Raw genomic sequence first — 19,569 nt, forward strand, 5'->3', positions numbered from 1 at the left:
GAGACTATGGACTCTGAGAAACAATCTGAGGGTTTTAGAGGGGAAAGGGTGGGGGGATGGGTTAGCCTGGTGATGGATATTAAAGAGGGCATGTACTAAATGGAGCACTGGGTGTTATACGCAAACAATGAATCATGGAAAACTACATCAAAAAATAAATAAATAAATAAATAAAACTAAGGAAATCTGAATAAACTATGGAGTTTATTTAATTTAAAAAAAGACAAAATATCTATAAATTAGTTTGAAAAATAAATGACACATTGAGGGAAATATCTGCAATGTATTTCATCAAGAGCTAAAATACATTATCTTTTTTTTTAAAGATTTTATTTATTTGAAAGAGAGAACGAGAGAGTGCTAGCAGAAAGGGCAGAGGGGTAGGGAGAGAGAATTTATAGCCGACTCAGCACTGAGCATGGAGCCCTACATGGGGCTCGATCCCAGGACTGCAGATCATGACCTGAGCTAAAATCAAGAGTCAGACACTTAACCAACTAAGCCACCCAGGTGCCCCAAGAGCTAGTATCTCTCATATATAAAGGGCTCTTACAAATAAGTAAGAGAAAAATCATTAAAAATTTCATAAGGGACATGAATATGTTCCTTTTAAACTCTAAAATATTCTACTTTTTGAGCTTACAATTATAATTCTAGAAAATTATTCCAAAACACTCATTCTCAAAGTGTAGGACCTAGACCAGCAGTGTTACTATCACCTGGGAATTTACCAGAATTATAGTTTCTGAGCCATACTCCAGAACTACTGTATTTAGCCATCTGGACTTAAAGAGGCTTTTTAGTGGAAGGTTATAAATTATGGATTAACTTACTCACTAGACATAGGGCTATTAGGATTTTTCTCTTTGTTCTGGTGTGAGTTTTGGTAAGTTGCATTTTTCTAGGAAATTGTCAATTTCATTCAAGTTTTCTAATTTAGTTGTTGTTCATAACATGCTCTTATCTTTTTAATGCCTGTAGGATCTGCAGTGGTATTACCTTTTTTGTTTTTGGTATTTGTAATTTGTGCCTTCTCTTTTTTTTCTTGGTCAGTCTTGTTTAATCTGTTTGGGGATCAGTCAGATTCTTGAATTTGTAGGCTTATGTCTTATGCCAAGTTTGCAATGTTTTACACAGTTACTTCTTTTTTATTTTTATTTTTTTTAAGATTTTATTTACTTGAGAGAGAGAGAGCATAAGCAGTGGGAGCAGCAGAGGGAGAGGGAGCAGCAGGCTCCCCACTGAGCAAGGAGCCCAACGCGGGGCTCCATCCCTGAACCCTGGGATCATGACCCCAGCTGAAGGCAGATGCTTAATTGACTGAGCCACCCAGGCGTCCCCATTTACTTCTATTTTAGCACCACACTTTTTCTCCTCTCCTTCTGAGACTCCAATGATATGAATGTTAGAGTTTTTGTTATTGCCCCATATTTCTGTTAACTTCTTTTCAGTCTATTTTCTCTCTGTTGTTCAGAGAGAGTAATTTCTATTGTTCTGTCCTCAAATTCACAGATTCTTTCCTCTATCATATTTATCCTGCTGCTGAGTTTTAAAATTTCAGTTACTGTATGTTGTCAATTAAAACATTTCTATTTGGTTCTTTTTTACATCTTCTATTTTACTGAGGTTTTCTAACTTTTTACTAGATTCAACAATGTTCACAATCACTCACTGAAGCCTTTTTATGAATGCTGCTTTACAATCCTTGTCAAATAATTCCAACATCTCTGTTATCACGGAGTTGGTGTCTGTTGTCTTTTCTCACTCAAGTTGAGAGTTACCTAGTTCTTGATATGACAAGTGACTTTTAGTCTTGTCCTAGAAAGTTTGGGTATCACATTGTGAGGCTCTGGATCCCATTTAATCTTCTTTTTTTATAGGCAGTTACCCTGCTTAGGTGTAGTATGCCCCTCCAAAAGGGGGTGGATGGTCATCCCCCTGCTGAACCTTACCTACATGGAGGGGGAGTTTGCCATGGGAGGAGAAGGAGGCAAGTGGAATGTTGCTGTGGCTTCATTGCTAGAAGTTCAGTCTCAATTGAATTCTGCTGACAGTAGCTGATGCTCTCTGGGTGAGGAAAGTGGAGAGTCAACTAGCACCCCCTCACACTGCCTCATTCTGTCGCTGCTGCTAGATGGGTGTGGAAATTCAGTTCCCTGTCTGGTTCTACTAATGGGACCCCTGTGGGGTCCCCTGCCTTGCTGGTGCCACATGGGTCCAGAAGTCTTGCTTACCACCTGGCCCTGCTGACACCGTGAAGGGAGGATGGTTTTTCTTTTTGTGTTTGGCTACAGTAAGGTGGATATTATCAAAATGATTTTCTATTGGGGCGCCTGGGTGGCTCAGTCGTTAAGCGTCTGCCTTCGGCTCAGGTCATGATCCCAGGGTCCTGGGATTGAGCCCCACATCGGGCTCCCTGCTCCACAGGAAGCCTGCTTCCCCCTCTCACTCCCCCTGCTTGTGTTCCCTCTCTCACTGTGTCTCCCTCTGTCAAATGAATAAATAAAATCTTTAAAAAAAAAAAAAAAGATTTTCTATTCAGTGCGCCACTCTTTTCCTGGGCCTTTGACTACAGGGTAGGGGTTTCTTGGGGCTTTTTGTCTGTACCTATTTTTGATACCATGTTGCACACCCCTCAGACACCCCTTCCTGGCTATATGACAGGTAAGAAGAAAACCCAGAGAATCACAGCTACATCATTCTTCAAGTCCCAAAGGCCCTAGCCAGTCTGTTCTCTTCTTTTTATCTTTGAGTATTCCTTTGTTTGTTGTGCTCCATCCAAGGTTTTCAATTATAAGAGGGAGAAAGAGCAAGGAATGGGGCCAATCCATCTTATCTGGAACCAGAAATACCATCAGTTTTAATATATTTTCATTATTGTTCAGTTTAAAGTATCTTCTAATTTTCACTGGGATTTATTCTTTAACCCACAGGATATACAGAATTGCTTTGCTTCAGATGAAAGGTGATGACATATGGAATTTACTTTAAAAAATACATAAGGAGAAAGTGGGTGAGGGCATAGATGAAATATAAATTGGTCAAGAGTGCATCATTTTAAAAGCTGGATGATCAATTCATGAGAGTTCATTATACTTTTCTGTCTACTTTTGTATATGTTTAAATTTTTCTGAAAAAAAAAGGATACTGATTAATTTCCAAACACTTAGGAATTTTCTACTTACTCTTTTGTTACTGATTTCTAATTCAGTTCTCTGTAATTAGAGGATATCTCTATATTACTTCAATCTACTGAAATGTACTAGGACTTGCTCCATGCCCTTGCATATGTCTTCCATTTTAGTTAATGTTCCTGTATTAAGAAAACAAAAATGTGTATTCTGCTGTGATTGGCCACATGTTCTATATATGTTAGTTTGGTTAAGTTTGTTAATTGTGTTGCTCAAATCTGTTATACCCTTATAACTTTTGTCTGCTTTTTCCATTAGTTATTGAAGAGCTTGTACTAATAATCTCCCACAATAATGATAGATTTGTGTATTTCCCTATTTAGTTTTGTCAGTTTTTGCTTAATGTATTGTGAGGTTATGTTATTAGGCACATACAAATTTTAGATTATCTTCCTGTTGAATTGACCCATTTATCTCTATCTATCTCTAGTAATAGTATCTCTAGGGATACTCTTTGTGTTTACTTTGTCTGATATTAGTAGTTATACCAGATTTTTTCAGTAGGTGTTCACATGGCAGATCTTTTTCTAGCCTTGTCTACTCTTCTTTGTCCTAATATTTAAATATATGTCTTGTAAGGTGCTTATACTTGGGCTTTTCTTTCTTTCTTTCTTTTTTAAAAACAAGCTTGACAATCTTTGGAGTATTTTAGTTCGTTTAACTTAATATAGCTACTGATATATTTGGCTTAAATCTATCATTTTACTCTCATTTTCTATTTTTCTATCATCTTTTGACTTCTTTAAGTTCTCTAGTTTTTACTTCTGACTTACTTTATCAACTACATTTTAATGATTCCATCTATTCATAGACTTGATAGCTATACATCTTTAAACTTTTCTTTTGGTGGTTGTAAAGATCTTGGCATTACCTTGATTTACTTTAAATTTGTATACTTACCTAAAAATTTCAGATTTTTTCCTTAGATTCCTGGAAGTGGGACACTTGACCCATGGCATGAATATTTTAAGGTCTTTGGGACATATGCTCAATCTCTCTTCCAGAAGGGTTATGTCAATTAATATTCCCAGCTAAAAGAGTTCTTGCTTTATTGAGTCATCATTAGATAATTAGATAACTGTGCCATTATTAGATAATTATTGCTTTAAAAATCTGTTTACTCAGTGAGAAAAAAAAGTAATTTACAACTCTTTGACTACTTCTGAGGTTGACTTTTTACTGTTTATTTATTAATCAAATAACTTTTTGCTTCTATGAATAGCTTATTTATATCCTTGGACATTTTTCAATTGGAATATTAGTGTTCTTTTTATCAGCTTACAAGAACTCATTTGAACTAGGAATAATTCTTTGTCAATTGTTGAAAATGATTTTTCCTTGTTTAACGCTTACTTTCTAAGAATCTTCCTCAATAACCGTCAGACGAGGGGATGAAAAGAAAAAAAATATTCTGGCTGGAGCTCAAGACACAAGAACAGGGAATGACTCAAGGATTTTGCTTCTCTTAAAACTATCAAGTATCTGTAAGAACTGATTACACAACATTTTTCCTCTAAGGTCATCAAAGTTAAAAATAAAGAACACAGTTCATGGCTTTTTAAGAGAGCTGTTTCTGTTGCCAGTTTGCATAAGCACTCAGTGATCATCTTGTTCATCAAAAAAGTTGATGAGACCATTAAATATAGTTTATTAGCATGATATTCTCTATAGGAAAATAAATTATTTTCTGATGGACTTTATAATCCTTTGGCTTCAGTGTTAGATTGGGCAAGGGAGCAAGGTGAAACCATCTCAAAAATACTCACTAACCTTTATGAGCAGTGGAAAGAAGAAACAAGCTGTCCAGTGCACCTTGGTCACTGGGAAGGTAAGCCCAGAGGATGAGCATAGGGTTTGCTTCAGGCGAGATTGCAGGAAGGGGGTGAAGGAAGTATGCTTAGTTATGTGTGTCCCAGGCAGGGATGAGTGGAGTACCAGCAAACCTACCTTGCTTTAGCTTTAGAAGAAAAATCTATTGTTCCAATGTTTTCAGTCTTAAATATAAAACTGGGGAAAAGGTTTCATTTATTTAAATAGTTGGACATAAAGCAGAAACCTTTACAAAAGTATGTGTAAAGTACAGCAATATATTTGAGCACATTTTTGAGACTGTCTTCATAGACAGAAAAGGTATTCGGGTTTGAAAAAGAAAATGAACATTAGCGAATGTGTCAGACTCATCTACTTACCGTCATACTGCAGAAATCCATTTGTATCTGTCTCTATCTCAGACTCTGGCTGGTAAAAAGAACAAAGCACCCATCAAAACTGTGCAGTGCAGAAGAAATACAACTATAGAATGAAGAGGCGATAAACTTTTACTAAACGCTTTGGATGTGGAAAATAAATAAAATCAGAGCCGTACCAATAAGTAATGCCATCTAGTGGATAAGGGACATTACTGCATGGAGCCTACCATCTCTACAAAAACTCTATCACTCAGCAAAGGCTTTTTGGATGTAATTTCATTAACTTTGCCACTAAAACTTTGTTGTGTTAAATGAATTATCTAAGATGTTTTTACAGATACCTTAAAGAAATCATCCTGAGATATGACACTGCAGTTTGGGAGGTGTTTCTGCAAATTCTTAGCCAGTGTCGTCTTCCCGCCATTTGTCACACTGAACAGAAAAAGGAAAAGAAAAAAAGTTGAGCATACCAAGAAGGAAGATGCATTTAATGTAAAACATTTTATTTATTTTTATTTTTTTATATTTTAAAAAGATTTTATTTGTCAGAGAGAGAGAGAGAGAGTGCACATGCATGCATAAGCAAGAGGTAGCCCCAGGCCAGAGGGAGAAGCAGGCTCCCCGCTGAGCAGGGAGCCTGACACAGGACTCGATCCCAGGACCCTGGGATCATGACCAGAGCTGAAGGCAGACGCTTAACCGACTGAGCCATCCAGGCGTCCCTAAAACATTTTAAAGTGATCTTAGAAAAAAGATATTTAAAACAATACGTAATACCTAAGAAGAAATTATTTCTTTCATAGCTATGTTGGTAAGTAAGTAGATCTACTTACTGTAACAGATGAGGAGAAATAAACTGGAAAGGACGGAGGAGAAAGGTCACTAAGTACCAGGCAAGTAAACTGGGTGATACGAAGTCTTAAAATTCCAGCTACTGTGTGGGAAGCAAAAGAATGTTTCGTCTATACTGAACCATTCCCAGGGCTCGTGTGCAACACTGAGAATATGAGTAGCACGTTTTAGTGCAAGTCCCTACAGCTGCATGTGGTCACTGTGATTTTGTTTCAGTGTGCCATGGAGAAAAATGGAGGACTGGCTTATGACAAGCCACGTACCACGCATTCACATCTCCGCTGTGGCGCTCCCTTTCTCCTTAATCTTGCTCCACTTTGGGCCAAATGGGAGGCCCACTGAAGCTTGTCACAGGGAGTCAGTTACTTGTCCCTCCTGGCTGGCCCGTGACATCGGGGAGAACGGGGATCCCCTGTGTTCCTAGTTTTCCAGCGTCCAGCACCACACATAGCACCAGAGAGGGGGGTCTGCAGTCAGTCATTCAGTCAGAGCTTTTTTTAACCCGGGGCTGCTGCCTCAGAGGGTCTGGGGACACATTTGTGGATTTTGCCAACTTGAATGGGAAAGAAATTACATCTTTATTTTTACTACATTCTAACAGAATTTTAGCTTTTCCTTTCATTATAAGGAAAAAACAGCAGTGGTATTAACAGTATGCATGGCTTTGTCACCACTAGAAATCATAGATATTTTCATATCACGGTGCAAGGGGGGCAGATATCTTGGAGCATGATCGATATTCATTATTATTTCAAATTGATGGCAGTTTTTAGACCCACCCCCGGACACTGTTATTTAATAAGTTAACTATGTATATATCACAAAGCAACAATCTGTTTTTTAAAATAATTTTATAACTATATTTCAACATAACTGGTTTCCTTTATATTCCTGTATTTTATTTTATGCATTTAAAACCATTACTCTAGGGGCGCCTGGGTGGCTCAGTTGGTTAAGCGTCTGCCTTCGGCTCAGGTCATGATCCCAGCATCCTGGGATCGAGCCCCACATCGGGCTCCCTGCTCAGCGGGAAGCCTGCTTCTCCCTCTGCCTGCCGCTCCCCCTGCTTGTGCACGTGCTCACTCTCTCTCTGTCGCTGACAAATAAATAAACAAAATCTTTTTAAAAAAATACTAGAATTAGATGATTTCTGCTTGATCAATTAGTCTATTGGAAATATTTAGTAGCCAATATATGTTCATCAAATAATCAATCAATAATTCCAACCACCGGGGCGCCTGGGTGGCTCAGTCGTTAAGCATCTGCCTTCGGCTCAGGTCATGATCCCAGGGTCCTGGGATGGAGCCCTGAATCGGGCTCTCTGCTCAGCGGAAAGCCTGTTTCTCCCTCTCCCACTACCCCTGCTTGTGTTCCCTCTCTTGCTGTGTCTCTCTCTGTCAAATAAATAAATAAAATCTTTAAAAAAAGAGAGAGAGAGGGCGCCTGGGTGGCTCAGTCGTTAAGCAGCTGCCTTCGGCTCAGGTCATGATCCCAGCGTCCTGGGATCGAGCCCCGCATTGGGCTCCCTGCTCCGCGGGAAGCTTGCTTCTCCCTCTCCCACTCCCCCTGCTTGTGTTCCTGCTGTCACTCTCTCTCTGTCAAAGAAATAAATAAAATCTTAAAAAAATAAAATAAAACCATTACTCTAAATCAAGACTTCATCATACCACTGAATGTCCACAGCACAAAAAAACTCCTAACTGCACATTTATATGCAGGAACCTGTACTTAATCCCAGATGATACATTGCAATGTATTTATAATCTAGAAAAGAAACTAATATTCATTCATCACAATTGTTTACTGGCTGTAATTCAGTTATTACCTAAATACCTTATACCTACAAAGTAAAAGGAACTTGATTCAAAACTTTTTTTCATTAATTTTTTTAAAGATTTTATTTATATATTTAAGAGAGAGAGAGAGTGAGCACAAGGCGGGGGTAAGGGCAGAGGAAGAGGGCGAAGAAGGCTCCCGCTGAGCAGGGAGCCCGATGCAGCCTTCAATCCCAGGACCCTGAGATCATGACCTGAGCTGAAGGTAGCCACTTAACTGACTGAGTCACCCAGGCGCCCCGTAAAGTTTTCTTCATTTAAACTTAGAATACACAATTGGATAGGATATGGGCGATCTCCTTGAAAAGACAGAAGTGCCTGGGTGACTCAGTCAGTTTAGCGTCTGACTCTTGATTTTGGCTCAAGTCCTGATCTCAGGGTCCTGGGATCCAGCAGGCATGTCAACTCAGTGGGGAGTCCGCTTCCTCCTTCTCCCGTTCCTTTTGCCCCTCCCCCTGCTCAAGCTCTCTCTCTTCCCTGCCCCCTCAAATAAACAAATCTTTTTTTTTTTTTTAAGAAAACACAGGGAAGTGGGTGGGTATTACCCTTTGTCTTGAGAAAATACTGGTATAAAATTTCTCCCTTTTAACAAGAATGTCTGTAATCCATACTGAGTTTCCACTGTTCAGATACTGAACTTTGGTTTAAAAGAGAGAGTAAACAGGGCTAACTTTTTGAGCAACCTGGCCAGAAAATGTGTCATTTTCTAGATTTACCTCTTGCAGATGATACAGTCAAACCCACCTGTCTCACTGACTTAGCTGGAGACAATGAGAAGCAAGCACTCCAGTGTCACAGACTTGGAGGAGACAGACCAGACAGAAGGTAGTACAGGTCAGAGAGATGGGAGAGGGGTTTAACGAGAATTTAACAAGTCTGAGTGGCCCAAGTTCAAGCCTACGATCTATACTTGGAATCCTGGTCAGGTGACACCTTAAGACTAACTCTTCTCTTTCAGCATGCTCATAACCACCATGCACCACCAAGCTCATGACCACCCTCATGTGCCCTCCAACCTCAGGGCAAAGGTGCCCAGACCGGTGCACGCTTTATCTTAGGATATGGGGAAGGAAAATGAGTAACTACTTGGGGCCACTTCCTTCTTTGTTCACAACACCTGGAACAAATGCACAAGTCCTGGTCCGTTTGTTTTTTTACGTGCCAAGAGACAGGAAGGGTGAGTGTATTTGGAATAGGACAGGGGGCTGAGGAGAAGTTAAAAAGGCTGTCTGCAGGCACTTAAGAGGCAAATCCATTCTGTAGCAGGTAGATATTAATATTATTTTATAGTTGAGGAAACTAAGGATTGAAAGACTATATACTCATAAAACTTGCCCAAGGTAACAACTAGCAAGTAATGAGGATGGGATACAAAGTCTAACTCCAAAGCCCATGGATCTTTTTTTTTTTTTTTTCCTCAAAGCCCATGAAACTTATATATTTTAACATCAACAGAATACTGTGAGAATCTGATAAAGATTATATGCCCCTTCCCCAGAAAAATGAACATCTTCACACATGCATTCCATTTTTTAGGAGGATCTTGAATGACCCTGGAATCCTTTGGAACCCCTGCCATCCCTTGACTTCTTAAGTGAATGATCACTTCATAGTGTAGCAAGGGGTAAGTATACAAGGAAGATACAACACTGAGTCTGGAGGAAGGAAGAAAGGCAGGAACAGAGGTCACTGTGGCTGAGTGTGGTAGGTGCTTCCCAGAAGCAGCACTAAAATGAAATCCTGGCCCTCACTGAGGAAGAGACAGTGAAGTGGAGTGTTTGGTGATACCACTGAGCTCCTGTATCAAACCTTCCCTGCAGCCTACATGGCCCTGAAGCTAGTACATTTCTTTTACTATTTATGGATGGTCTTCATATACTTGGATATTCAGCTTTTGTTCTAGATAACTGGTAACCCACTGCATATTGTTCACTAGGTGAGAGAATAAACATTTCTGCAAGAAGATTCAACTGGTGGAGAGGTACCTAGGAAAGGTTAAGAGGGGGAGGATGGAATTAGGGAATGAGGGCCTGATTTAGGAGGGTGGCAGTGAGTGCAGAAGGGAAAGCATGTCCAAGAAAAGCAATGCAGAGAAAAACAGAACTTTGGTTCTGGTTAGATGGGAGCAAGAGGAGGCAGAGTTCTGACACTGGATTCATTCCCTTTTACCTCTAATTACTTGCTATAGTAACATAATACAACAATACAGTGATCTCCCCCAAGTTACAAACGTTTAATTTTAACAGTCTCAAATATTTCATTCGTTGGACCACACCTAGTGTGAATGTACTCAGAACAAAGATGAACCCAACAAAGTAGCAAAACAAACAACAATCCTTTGGAGCTGTTGTTGGTTTCTTATTTGCATGCATACCTCCGGTACCATGGGGAGGGTGACCCTATAATTTAGGACACTTTTGAGAGGGAGAGGGGCACGCAGCTAATAATTATGCCGGGGCAATCAGGACATCAGGATAACAAGGATAAAAGGTGTCTGGTGTCAACTCTGGGAAAGAAATGGTAAGGCAGGCAGGCAGGATTTGCTTACTGACGGCCCTGTTTCTCCGTTTAGAGGAGACTCTCCCATCTCCTGTTGCCATTTATGTAGCTAGCACTCCCTCCCCTGCTTTATATTTGCCAGTGGCCTGCTCTCTTCCTCAGGACTCAGGAATCCTGACCCCTCCATCCCCCACCACAACCACAGGAAAACACCCTTTGGCCATCCTCAGTATCTCCACCAGCTTGTTGTAGCAAAATTACTCACCCACTGATTCCAATGACAAATGTTTTCATAATTAGCTTTGAAAATCACGTCTTCCTAAAATTTCCTAAAATTAAAAAAACAGAACAAAACAAATCGAATGCTTATCACTGAGATGTCTAGAGCAAGACAAAAAGACTAAAAGAAAGAGTCCTAAGTTAGGAGAGCCAGCTGAGGGGGAAAGATGACCATGATCTCTGGGGCATCTCCTACTCCTGGATTAGCCACGCTCAGTAGAAGGGCTTTACAAGGTACCAGCTTCTCTCTGCTAGACTCCATGGCTAAATCCAACAGCGGGTATGTGCTCAATAGGCCAAAGTCTCAGAGAACACACACTACAGAGTCTCAACTCTGAAACTCAAAAGAGTTTCAAGATACGATCACCTGGAGATGATCCACTTATTTCTCCAATGCCAGGGAACCCCACAGAGCTTGCCTCTCTCTCCTCCTGAAATGGGGAAAACATCCCGGTCGGCCAGAGGCAAAAGGAAGTTAATTCCCCTTAAGGGTGCTATTTCCTCACTCAAAAACCTAAGTCCTGGGCCAGCGTAGACAAACTTTTTCCGAAAAGGGCCAGGTAGTAAATATTTGAGGTTTTGTGGGCCCAGAGGCAAACTCAAAGTTATTATGTAGGTACTTATGTAACAAGAGAGAAAACAAAATTTCCACAGTGTTCTTGAGGAAAGTCAAAACATTACAATTGAGTACAATTTTGTTGTTGTTGTTGTTGTAATAGCCGTCTACTACTGAGAAGAATGGAATTCTTTTCTTACTGGGATAATATTTCTCTTACTGGATTTCAGGGTTAGTGTTCTCAATCAGAAAAGTGACTGCAAATGTTCAGGCTGAGGGCCAGGTTTTAGCCACAGGCCACTGTTTGCTGACCCCGGATCGGGGGGTGGGGTAGGGGGGTGGAGGGCAGTTTCACACAGGGCCCCCAGAAGTTCAGTAAAGCAGTCCTATGGATATTCTAATGAACCATTTTCACCTCTTTATGGGAAAAGGTGAGGCTCAGCTGGAGGGAACCTCAGAACAGTGGTTCCTGAGGGTTGCCTGACCTAACGCTGCTCTTTATTCCAGACTGCTCTGGTTGGGTGATCAGGGACCTAAGCTGGGCCGCTGGGGTGAGTAGCTCCTGAGCTGGAGACCCCCAGAGGCCCTCCCAGTTCCCATCCCTGACCTGAGTCCTAGCAAGTTAATTTCTTTCTTCTTTCCAGCCTGTTAAAAAGCACTTTATTACCAAGAGCAAAGAAAGGATGCTGCACACGTGCTGGCTTAATTGTGAAGCTCTCATGTATAATGGATGCCATTTTTATTGATGTATTATTAATAGTTGAGCACACTGAATGGCAAGGACTAAGGGTCCCCCTGCTTCATGCCACATCTGTGCACACAGGGAGGATACTGTTTCAATTACATAGCATGCAAATAACGAGTGTGGTTGTGGCACTGGAAAGACGCTTGAGGGGGTTATTTGGGTGGAAATTAGCAATTCCAAAACGAAGAGTGAGAGAGAGTCAGGACCTACTTATAAAATTGCTTGGGTTCAGGAGGAATTCCCAGGCAAATGCAAGTTTTTACCGAAACAGGAACCCTCAGTTCTATATTAGTTAGCTAATAGAGCTATTACCCAAGACAGTGTTTGGGTAAATGTCGGGCACAGTCTCTTGGCCCTAAACGGGTAGCCATGTGGTGCGAGGGGTGGGGAACTGGGAGAAGCCGAAGCAAGACAGGTGCTGGGGTAAGGGTGGGCCTAGCAATCCCAGAAGTCATTTATTTCAAAAACCTCGTTGGATGCACAGGGCAGCACCAGGTGAACTCCAAATTCGGGACTGGAATTGTCTACCTCCATACCACTTTGTGCTATTACATCCCCTGTTGCCCTCTTAGAGAACTATTTTAAAATCACACTTAAAAAGCTTGCAACCAAGAGTTGCCAGACTCCAAATATATGCAGCAGACTCCATGAGGCAAAGACGAGCTTGATCAACTACAAACTCAATCACTGGATGTCTCCAGAGAGACAACCGTTTGGACTTTGTAGTCTCATCAATCCGGGGCGTCTGATTACTTGGAATATATACCACTGCCAATCTTGTGGGATATTTATGTACTTTATTCTCCCAATAAGCGCCAAGCGTTCCATTTGCATAGGGGGAGGAGAACTAAGATCGTCGAGGGCAAACCCCAAAATGAACATTTTAATTTCTTTTTTTACCCTAAGTAAGATAGGTTGTCGAGTCCTTTTTTCATTACTTGTATGTGCTTATTATATGGATTCCACTATTAAGCAGGGTACATTTTGGACTCTAAACTAAAATAGTCAGAGGTGGTATGTGCAGAAATCAGCAGATTATAAGGAAGACAGCAACTTCTCTAATACAAATGGATGACAATATGCTAACGAATTGTTGTGCTTTAAAGAGCAGTCTGGTATTTTTACACCAGTGAAATGTTTCAGGACTTCTCACTCATTTGCTTTATTCAACAGATATTTTGATTATCTTCTTCCACACACCAGGGAAGTCTTTTCCTACTATTGTTTAAACTTTGCTCTCTTTTAGTAAACAGAAATCTCCCACGGTTAGAATTTCTGAATACCTCAACCCATGCCCCTTTCCCGTGGAATCACTTTTATCTTTCACTGACCCCTAACAAAAACTTTCAAGCTTCATTTTAGATAGACTCTCATGCAAAGTTTTTTTTTCAACGTTTCTTCCCTCAAACATACAGTTGGTCTATAACACGGTGCTATTTCGAACTGAATGCACGCTGCATTTCTTGTTTGCTCCCGCCCTCGCCTCGCCTTGGAGAATCAATCTGCTAGGTCGGGGGGTCGGCATTTTTCTGTGAAATGCCAGATAGTCAACGTTTTAGGCTTTGAGGGCAGCAGCTCAGCTCTGCTGTGAAGAGAAAAGCGGCCACAGGCAGTCCATAAGCAAACGAGCGTGGCTGTGCTCGAGCAAAACTTTATGGACCCCGAAATTGGAATTTCTTAGCATTTCCACGTGCCACAAAAATCTTTTGGTATCTTTTCAACCATTTAAAATGGTAAAAGCCGTCCTCAGTTAGCAGGCCGTTCGTTCAATTAACAGTGGGCAGGCGGGTCGTTGAGTTAGTCCACCCTAATACGGGTGGAAGGAAACCTTGCCTCCTCCCGTACGGATCAAGACCCGACCCCAACCCTGGTGACTTCTCTCCACAGCCCGTACCATCTCTTGGAGGGAGTCTCCCATTTTAAGGATCATTACGGGGATCATTAAAAGCACCACGCCGCGCCGTACACACACTCCTTGGCAGGCCATCTATCAGCCCGCTTAGGGTGGTACGAGTCTCCACAAGGCTTGCAAGACGCAACCTGGTTCAGGCTCCAGCGCAGCCACACATCGGGAGCACCTCCAGGCCTCCGCGAGGCTGCGCAGCGCGGCCGGGTCGCGCAGGTACTCACCGGGGCGTCAGTTCGAGCCCTCCCAAGCAAAGCGGCAGAAGCGCGGGCCGAACGTGCGCCTGTCGCTGAGCCGCCGCAACCCCCGAAGCTTGCTAGCCTAGAGGCTCACAGCCCCTCCCTCCGCGCCCCCAATGGGTCGGAGGCGGCCCAGGTAGAGGACGCCAACCTAAGGATCCGTCCCACTCGGGCGGGACGCGGAGCCAGCTCCAGCCCCGGGGAGGGGCGGGGCGAGGCGAGGCGAGGCGGGGCGGGACTCCGGCGACCGTGGCCCCGCGCGCGCACCCTCGCGGGGTCCGGCCCTTTCTCGTCGGGGGCGCGCGCGGCCGGGTCCGCCCCGGCGCGAGCCCGCTGCGCCCTCCCTCAGCCCCGGCTGGTTCCGCCGCCGCCACCGCCCGCGCTCCAGCCGCTCCGAAGCGGCCAGCCCGGGAGCCAATTAGCGCTCGGCGAGACGGCGGCCACTTCCTCGTCGCCCGGGCGCGCGCTCGGGAGGCTCGGGCGGCCGCGCGGCGGGGCGGGGCTTTGCGCTGAGCCGGTCTGCCTGCGTCCGCTCGTCCGACGGCCAAGGGTGGGCGCAGGTCCTTGAAGGCGCACCGCTGCGAACCGGACAAAAAGAAACTTTGGGGTCCCGGGAGTGCCGGCTGGCGGGGCGTTCGGTCGGCTTTTCGTGCGTGGTCTTGAGGCTCAGCCGCTCCAGGAAGCGCGATGTCGAAGCCGCCACCCAAACCGGTCAAACCAGGTAAGGGAGGCGCTCGCAGGGTTCCTCTGGCCGCCTTGGTGCCCTGCGCTTCCTCTGCCACTTGGCAGGGCTGACCACGCACGTACCCGGCCTGGAGCTTCGCTTTCGGGAGCCGACCCGCCAGGATGGGTCGCTTTGTTGGTTCGCTGCAGGGAGGGATCGTTTTGGATAGCAAGAGGATTTCGAGGATTTTTTATTTTAAAGGGGAGTCGCCCTCGATTTTGCAATATTGTCATTCGCTGCAACGTTCTAGTGGATGTGATAGCTACGTCCCATTGAAGCTTGACTGGAAGACAGGGACACTGATCCCCTTAGGGGGGAAAATAGATATATGCTTTGAAATGGTCTTTTGGCTACTTCCTCTTTTTTTTTTTTTTTCCCCCGTGTGTGTCAGTGTCAAGTTCGAGTTCTTGACCGGCCAGAGCGAACGGGAAGTGCGCTGTTTGCAGGGTGGGGTGGGTGAGCGAGTCTCCTATGGGAGTTTGGAGAGGAGCCGCGTTTGAAATTACCCTCGGGATCTTGGGAAAAGGATTTGGGAAAACTGTGCGCGAGCTCGCGGCGAGAAAAATTTAGGCTGCGGCAGAGTAATCTCGGCTCTTGCTCTTCGGGGGTGTCACTTTATCATTCAGTACAAGTCCTTTGCTTCCCCTTCCCCAATGATTTTGCCGTGTTAAACTGGATTACTAAATCCCTCAAAGCGCTGTTCTTGGCCGATAGTCTGTTCATTTTTGATTCTATTCTTAGCATATTTTCTGTGATTGGGAGACACGAGAATGTAAAAGGGACTGACGTATTTCAATTCAGTACTGTAACAAACTCGTGCATTCATTGGTGAGTAATTACGGGAAACGTAGGAAGTGGAAGATAAATGGCTTTGATACGCTCTGGGGCGTTTTCTTCCAATCTCCTGTAACTTCAGTATAGCACGAGCAGAAATGTATCCATTTACATCAAATTTCGAAGTAACCTTGGTTGCAGGCACTACACCTTTCATGATTATCTAGTTTTCTTTCTTTGCCATCATACAGTGGTGGTTTTAAATCATTTTATATGAAAATTATGTACATATATATGACAGTCATTCACTGAGGACTTACATTTTTTTGGTGGGCTGGGTGTGAAGGAAGTTGCTGGGACGTTGGTTTTGCTGTGAGCAAAGATGGGGTGTGGCTAGTATTGGGTTCTGTGCTTCTTTATAAGTGGAATCTGATGAAGAGTTTGCATTTTAAGTGCACGTGTAGGAGGTAGCAGCTTTCTAAATTCAGATGTAAATCAGATCTCAAGCATCCAACAAAACAGAGTTGTTCTTTGCTGGCTAAACGAAGTCCTTTATTTTAAAGAATGTCCTGAGAAGTTAGTTATTCAAGAGGTTTTTCATCTCTCGAGACTTTAAGTGATGTCTGTGCTGCAGGTGGAAGAACATTGACCGTGGTGTGCAAGTGTGTACATGAGTACTCATGTATATACCAGTTTGGTTGAAGGATCATACTGTTACTAGTTGGGGATACGCTCCCAGAAACCATTTTCGTGGTTGGACACCGCTTTCTCCTTCTCTTCAGCAAATCAGAAAGCAAAGGGTTGAAAATATCTACCATTTTAGGGACAGCTTTGACTCCACACTGATTTATAAATGAGATCCAAACTCAAGGTCACCATAGAAATCGGTTTGTTAGTTTATGAATTTACAATGAGAAGTATTACTTTCAATCCGACTTGAAACATTGGGTGGCCTGGCTTAATTGAAAACAAAACTGTCGGGCGCCTGGGTGGCTCAGATGGTTAAGCGTCTGCCTTCGGCTCAGGTCATGATCCCGGGGTCCTGGGATCGAGTCCCGCATCGGGCTCCCTGCTAGGCGGGGAGCCTGCTTCTCCCTCTGCCTCTGCCTCTCTCTCTCTCTCTGACTCTCATGAATAAATAAAACATTGAAAAAAGAAAAAAAGAAAACAAAACTGTCCTATTTTAGTACTGGTCCACATTTACTGTGTGCCGGGCACTGATATAATCACTTTACATGTATTAACTCATTTGCTCCTCACAACAACCCTGTGAGGTTACTACCATTATTGTTCCCATTGCACGGGTTGGGAAATTAAGGCAAGGCACAGAAAGGTAGGGAGGAGCAGGTAGGAGTAGCACCCAGGTAGTCTGATTTAAGAATCTGCGTTCCTACTCATAATGCTATTCTGCCTTACATCACCGTGCACCATTCACGTGTGTGGTCTTGTGTATTTTAGAGCTGGGGGGTGGAAGTGGAAAGGAAAGTGCCTCTTGTCCTCCGTCAGATCTTCCACTCACAGATGCACATGAAGGTCACCCCCTGGTTGGTAGCAGTGAGGGGAGTGAGCTTTACTTTCTTGTCCTGCAGGCAGGATTCATGGGTGAAGAATGTCTGAAGCAGCTTGGAATTGGGGGTAGCGGGTTGTATTTAATTTTTGGTTTCTTGGTTTGTTTATACAGGGCCTCATCCCAGATGACAGTTAAGGAAGGAAGGAAGGAAGGAAAGAAGGAAAGGGAAGGAAGGGAAAGAGCCATATAGAGGGAGGGAAGAATAAGAATAAGAGGAAACCAGAGGAAAGGACACGCGTGTCCTAAGGTCCGCCAAAGTTTCTAAAGGGTGGCTATAGATTTGGCTCTCGGCTTCCAGCATAAAGGTAAAAAAGATCAATTATAAGATTCCTACTGTTCATAAAAATAAAATGTGTTACTTTCTCAGAGAAGAGTTATTTTAATGGCACTGAGATCTGAAATAAACTTCCCATGGGTTCTCTCAAAGTGTTGGAGTGGACTGCACATCTCTGTAAGAAACACAAGCGGGACATCATAGTGGTGGTCCCTATAGCTTCGTGCAGAGCAAGACCCCGGCAAAACAGCATCGTTCAATTCCATAGGAGTGCTAAAGGGAAGGAAGCTAGGCGAGGGAGGACAAAGGACTTAATGGAAAATTTGAGTAGCAAGGGACATTAAGCTATAATGTGGGTAATGTATCTATTGGGATGATTGGCATATATCCCATAAAAAGACTGTTTGCTCTTGCACCTTCCTGAAGTTATACCAGACTTTGGGTTTGTAGCCACATCCAGAAATCATTTGCTAAACATTTCTTAATATATGCAGCTAATTATTTTAGGCCTTGTGGTAGACATTGGGGTTCCCAGGCGCAATAAAATAAGGTCTCGTCCATGAAAGTATCGAGTCTGATGAGGGAGATTTAGATATCTATAGATAATATCTTAAATTGACCCGTATTTGTAGTTGGATGCTGATCTTACCCATTTTGTAAGGAAAAACCTCGTAATTAAAAATAAAAGTAGTATATTTTCCTTCTTTCTTCCTTTCTTCTCCAAACCTCGTGGTATATTTTTTATTATAGGAAATTTAGAAAATACATACAGAAAAAATATATAAAAATATACATATCATCCCTACCTATCTACTGATAATCACTGTTTTCTCTCAGGTGTCATTTTTCTTCGTCAAATCCATTTCATTAAAAAAAGAAAATACTAACAATTATCCTCAGAATGGTGTCTCAGTTTCAATTTTAAGTGTTTTGCTGTTGATTGGCTTGTTTCCTACCGTGGGTACACTGTTGCCTACGCTCTGCTTGAAAAATCACTTGTCACATTTTGACCTTTCCTTGCTTACTGATGTCTTTTTATAGGGTCACTTTTGGCCACTCTATGTCTGTCATTGAAACTCTCCCCTCTCATTGTTAGATGTGCCACCAAGGTGCTCAGTCTGCTAAAAAGTGTCACGTTTCATGGTCTTCAGCTCATTTTTCAGGGGACCCTCCTACTTCTTCGGGACGGATGCGGCCTCTCTGGTTCTTGTCAGCCACCCTCCCGAGCCTTGTAGTTCAATTAGGGTGAACTTGCTGAGCTTGTCAGAGTGTAGATGACAACTTGTGTTCTCACAAAAACTTTTTTTTAGAGGAGACTTTATTCTCAGACTTTATTCTGTGAAGATGGGCCAAAGGATATTGAGTGAGATTTGGAACTAGAATCATCTCATTCTAAGCCGGTTTGATAACCCTCCACTGTAGTTGGAAGCCTGATGTCTGACCTTGACCAGTTCTTTCAAGTGGCTTATTGATTTTGGTGGTGGAAGTAAAGCAGCCTAAATATTTTATTGTCTTAGGAAAATAAATTCATGGGACTTTGAAGAAGCAAATGTCAGTATTTTGGGTTCTTTTGTATTTACAGTAAAAACATCATAAACTTCAAAGATGTCACCCATATGCTGCTTATATAACATTGATGAGAGGAAAAAAGGCTTCATCTAAAATGATCTGAGCTTTTGTGTATTTGTTTTCCCTCTGAATAAATGAATTAGTCAAAGGTGAGAGTATGGGGTTGGCTGGAAATATGCATATGGATAGTGTCCTTCATAAACTTCATGCTCCATTTATTCCTGGTGGCAGAATAAAGTTTGGGAAGCATTTTGAAAATTCCAGAATGATGATGATGATGATTATAATAGTAATAATTAACATTTATTTGGCCGTAAGAGTCAGGTACTGTGTGAAGCCCTTTATATGCTCCATCTCATTTAATTAC

At 42.7% G+C, this 19,569-nt stretch overlaps 2 protein-coding genes across 5 annotated transcripts in view; one reads left to right on the plus strand and one right to left on the minus strand.

Moving 5' to 3' along the window:
- Positions 1-6: 6 nt before the first annotated feature.
- LOC145715885 (nicotinamide riboside kinase 1-like) lies at positions 7-14,505 on the minus strand. Of its 3 annotated transcripts, none has more exons than XM_081802849.1 (5): positions 14,277-14,505; positions 10,832-10,895; positions 5,722-5,812; positions 5,381-5,429; positions 7-2,067 (listed from the first exon to the last, which is right to left on the minus strand). In XM_081802849.1, the coding sequence occupies exons 2-5, from the start codon at positions 10,858-10,860 to the stop codon at positions 1,949-1,951; spliced, it is 288 nt and encodes a 95-aa protein (XP_081658975.1). In that variant the 5' UTR covers positions 10,861-10,895; positions 14,277-14,505; the 3' UTR covers positions 7-1,948. The 3 variants fall into 3 exon arrangements, 2 of the variants coding, with proteins under 2 accessions (XP_081658975.1, XP_081658976.1); XR_014139944.1 differs by lacking the exon at positions 7-2,067 and adding an exon at positions 2,173-5,198; XM_081802850.1 differs by lacking the exon at positions 7-2,067 and adding an exon at positions 2,173-3,313.
- Positions 14,506-14,767: 262 nt separating this feature from the next.
- Positions 14,768-19,569, plus strand: part of OSTF1 (osteoclast stimulating factor 1) — a 52,787-nt gene continuing 47,985 nt past the window's right edge. The window contains exon 1 of one of the 2 annotated variants that reach the window (XM_081802852.1): positions 14,768-15,012. In XM_081802852.1, coding sequence (XP_081658978.1) covers positions 14,979-15,012 — 34 coding nt within the window. In that variant the 5' untranslated portion in view covers positions 14,768-14,978. The remainder of the gene's footprint in view (positions 15,013-19,569) is intronic. The other variant, XM_081802851.1, reaches the window with a different exon arrangement.

Source organism: Leptonychotes weddellii, chromosome 14 (genome assembly GCF_054177405.1).
Source record: "Leptonychotes weddellii isolate Sample4059 chromosome 14, ASM5417740v2, whole genome shotgun sequence".
NCBI classification, from domain to species: domain Eukaryota; kingdom Metazoa; phylum Chordata; class Mammalia; order Carnivora; family Phocidae; genus Leptonychotes; species Leptonychotes weddellii.

Coding starts and splice junctions, on each gene's coding strand:
- LOC145715885 (XM_081802849.1), bottom strand. CDS start 10,860: ATGAAAACATTTGTCATTGGAATCAGTGG. Junction 5,430..5,721: donor CTCAGGATGATTTCTTTAAG/GTATCTGTAAAA, acceptor TCTTTTTACCAG/CCAGAGTCTGAGATAGAGAC. Junction 2,068..5,380: donor TGGATTTCTGCAGTATGACG/GTAAGTAGATGA, acceptor TTCCTCACCCAG/AGAGCATCAGCTACTGTCAG.